Genomic DNA, 4,016 nt, shown 5'->3' on the forward strand with positions numbered 1-4,016 from the left:
GAGTCCAATATTTTGACCTTTATAATCCATATAAAGGTGGGTAGACATTTTTTTTTGTACATTCAATTGAAACGGATTATTCTACTAGGATTGGGTAAGAAATGATCGATGAAAAGATTATACAAACCCATGGCAACTATTTATTGAATAGATTTTGTATATAGCGCAAAAATGAGTACCATAGAGAGCGCTTGAAATTGAAATACATTAATAGTCGTTCTCCTGAAATGCGACGGCAGAAATAAAAGGACTATGCAATTTTTCATCTGCACAGGCAATCTACTAAACAGAGGCACACGGCTCATCCACTCTCTCGACATGTTTCAGTTTGAATGGTACAGCTCATGGTAAAATAACAATCTATATTAAGAAAGTAGTTAAGAGGCGTTGTAATTTACCGTTTATGTGAAGACGAGGCTCAAACATGAACATTGGCAAATTAATTTTCTCAACTTTTGTGGTGAATATTTTTAATCAAAATAAGCCGTTTGCGTAACATAATTAGTTACGAAACGCCGTGCTTCTTATTATCACTCTTGCAGCGTGACCATCCCTTCGTGAATAATTTGAACGGCTTCTGAGAAACCTTTCAACAAAGTTATTGACGTGCGTGCTATTACTTATATTAAATCGTCCGAGGTGCTTGCAATTACATTCCAACAAAAATATTTAGAAAACGACTTTGAACGACTTCTTAGTTCTAGAGTGGTTCGTCTATAGTTGTGTTTTTCAATGTTATCTTAAAGGCATGAAAGAGAGTCCTGGCCATATTATTTTTGATCTTCAGGATACGCGGTAATCAATTTTGCAACATTATTACATATTGCATATAATTATGTATGCGTGTAACCATCGCCTTAACGGTGACGATATTATCACAACACAAGCTGCATGAGCAAGGAGGAGAGCTGAGAGTGAGCATAAATATAGGAACTGTCAACATGTCAGATACAAATACTGTCATGAATCAAACTGGGGGACACGATGAGGAAGAATTTGAGGTAGGACACATTCATCGCGTCATTGGAGCTACAATTCTCTGCATCATATCCCTAATCGGGATCTTTGGAAACAGCCTGGTAATCTTGGCCGTGTCGGTTTCAAAAAAATTGCATACGATCACCAATGTGTTTGTGGTCAGTCTCAGCATAACAGATCTTTTGACGTGTGCCATCTTGCCTTTCCAAAGCCTTGGGCTTGTGCACCCTGCGAAGTGGCCTTTGAATCCTACCTTTTGCCAAGTGGTCGGAGCGTCCGTTTACATTCTAACACTGACCAGTGTCTTCACGCTTGCGAACATCGCCTTCAATCGCTACTATCTCATCACACGTCGACGAGAGGCTTACCAACGACTGTATACGCCATCGAAGCTATGTCTGATGCAAACCCTGGCCTGGCTACAAGCTATTCTATGTCTAGCCATACCCGAACTGATCAACATAGAGACGTTGGGTTACTCCGATGAGCAACACTGGTGTAGCTGGCTCAGCAAGCCTGAAGACCCTATCGGGATCTACGAGACAATCGCCTTCGTGAATATCTTTCTGGCATTTCTCCTCATCCTCTTCTGCTACGTCAAGATTTTCATGCGTGTTCGGGAACAACGGAAAGTGATGGCAAACAACAACCTACCTTCAGAGCCTACAGCTGCCCCTTCTGCAGCGACCGACACTCAACTAGAGAACCCACAGAATCCACAGGACAAACCCGAGATCCGCAAGAGAGACAGTCAGATCAACAAGAATCTCTTCAGTGTTGTCTGTGCCTTCTTTTTTAGCGTCATGCCTCATACCCTTTGTGTCCTCATCCCCGGCCATGAAATCCCATCCATCTATACCTTCATCTTGATGTCTGTCAACTGCTGCATCAACCCTCTCATCTATGCTGACAAACATCCACATTTCAAGCAGGTCTTCAGGTGCTTGCTTAGATGCCAGTATGATAAGATCCCAAACCCTGTGTCATGGGTGCGGATGTATGCAGAATAGAAGTATACTTATAATTACTCTTGCTCTTAGATTGGCTATTGATTTTAAAATCTGTTTCAACTACTTTAAGATAAATATTTATATTATGGACTGATGGGTCCATCTTTGAGTTTTTAAAGTATGATTGAGATACTATTGTAGAAGACTGTATTCTTGGTGTTTGTAATAGTTTAGCCACACCTTCTCCTTAATTTCCCGTTGAATACTTTGCTTATAGTTTAGTCGGTATACTGCACATACTTATCAATGTTATTCTTTCACACGGGGTTTTCTTGTACATAAGTGCCTGATCAATGGTGTAAATACACTAAATTAATGAATGAAAAATTAATAACGTCGGCTGCATATTTGCACGATAAATGTGTCCATTTATCTATATATCACGAATACGAAATCATTTGTATCTATTATCTCATACCGCCAAGATAGTTATGTAGGTTTAGTTCTCTCAATGGATATGCTGGATGATTTTTCTAAAGACTAGATTAAGATTAATACGGATGGTTACATAAAACCCCAATAAAATAAAAACAGGAAATAAACGAAGCAAAGCCAATCAATTTGAAGAGTGAATATTCTGAAATAGTAGTCTGATAACTTTGGTAAAATGTTAAGTGTCATAATGAATGAGTAGAGCGATGTTTCAGTCTGTGTACTACACATAAAATGTTCTTTTATGTGTGATTGCCCAGGCCTGCCCTGTGGTATTTCAAAAGTTAAATATGGAACAGTCGTTTTATATACCACGATAAATAGTAAACCATATGCTCAATATGTTTATCATTCCACAATAGTCTGTCAATGTGGCATACAACATTACGATTCATATTGTTGACAAATTTAAGCATTTTAAGGAACCTATGTAAGTTTAACTCAAGAAAAAGATGCCCTTCAAAAATTTGTTTTCAAGTATGAAATGTTTAAACGGAATGATGGATTGGGGCAGGATTCATGGTTTTTTGAAAATTTGAAAATTATGCTGCAATTTTTTGTTTAAAGGTAAAGACCAGCATTGGAAACGCCCCAATTTCAAAAAATGAAATGGAAGCTCTCATTACCAATCATGTGAAAGAATATGTTTTGACTAATACATGATGATAAAAAATTTGCCAGGAAACCGCCTACTAATTCATATATTTGGTAAATTTGTTTCTCTCATGGACTGTGAGAGATATAGGGTAGTCCCATATACATCTTTCTGTGTATAGTGCTTGTAACTTTACAAAGAATGGGCCAAATTTCTTATAATTTTGATGATTCCAGAACCTTGTAGATGCTAGATGCTAGATGATCAACCTTTTCTGATCGATTCCACAATGTTTCTTTCACATTGCAATCGCATCACCATAACTGGTCTTTACCTTCAGTGCGTGTATGCCAAGTATATACTTTCTTTCAATGTTGCGTCTTGCTTTGTTTACGTTGTTCAAATGCCACTGACATTAAATTATGAGTACCCCATGTTGAAAAGTTGGATTGATTGTAGTGTTTATTACTAAAGTTTTAAGCGATTCACATTATGCTGTATCACTGAAATCACTTCATACAAGAATGGCTGTATATAATGTAGCATCTCATTACAAAATCTTATATTATAATGTAGGGGCATACAGGGGCGGTGATTTCTTTTCATGACCGGAGCGGGGGACGAAATGCGAGGGACGAGGGAGCATAGTGGAGCGAAGGTGATGGAAGTGGCTACCCCCTCACAGTTTTTTAAAGTTTTGTTCTATTAAAAAATTACATTCCTTAGCAAAAGTATAGTATAAAAACAAGCAATATACTTTTTTCACCATTCACTTTTAATTTGCCGGTAATTAGTATGCAGCTCTATAAGGGTTGTAAATATTTAGTAGGGAAATTTTAGTAAGTAGGGAGCTTGGGCATGGATGGGATTTATATTTTACACTCTAGGCCTCTGTCATGTACATGTACATTGATATCGCTATGGGAGTTGAAATGGCAAACATATAGACTACGTGGTAGTGAACTATTAAAAGCAACCAACATTAAAGCCACACTGTCCTA

At 37.8% G+C, this 4,016-nt stretch overlaps 1 protein-coding gene across 1 annotated transcript; it reads left to right on the top strand.

The window, feature by feature from the left end:
- Positions 1-941: 941 nt before the first annotated feature.
- Positions 942-1,988, top strand: LOC577948 (G-protein coupled receptor moody-like). The gene has a single exon (XM_778145.3). The coding sequence runs from the start codon at positions 942-944 to the stop codon at positions 1,986-1,988; it is 1,047 nt and encodes a 348-aa protein (XP_783238.3).
- The last annotated feature ends 2,028 nt before the right edge of the window (positions 1,989-4,016 follow it).

The sequence above is a fragment of the Strongylocentrotus purpuratus genome, unplaced genomic scaffold, assembly GCF_000002235.5.
Source record: "Strongylocentrotus purpuratus isolate Spur 01 unplaced genomic scaffold, Spur_5.0 spur5_scaffold_6, whole genome shotgun sequence".
Classification (NCBI taxonomy): domain Eukaryota; kingdom Metazoa; phylum Echinodermata; class Echinoidea; order Camarodonta; family Strongylocentrotidae; genus Strongylocentrotus; species Strongylocentrotus purpuratus.

What these genes read in the sequence shown, in the direction of transcription:
- LOC577948 (XM_778145.3), top strand. Translation starts at nt 942, where the DNA reads ATGTCAGATACAAATACTGTCATGAATCAAACTGGGGGACACGATGAG.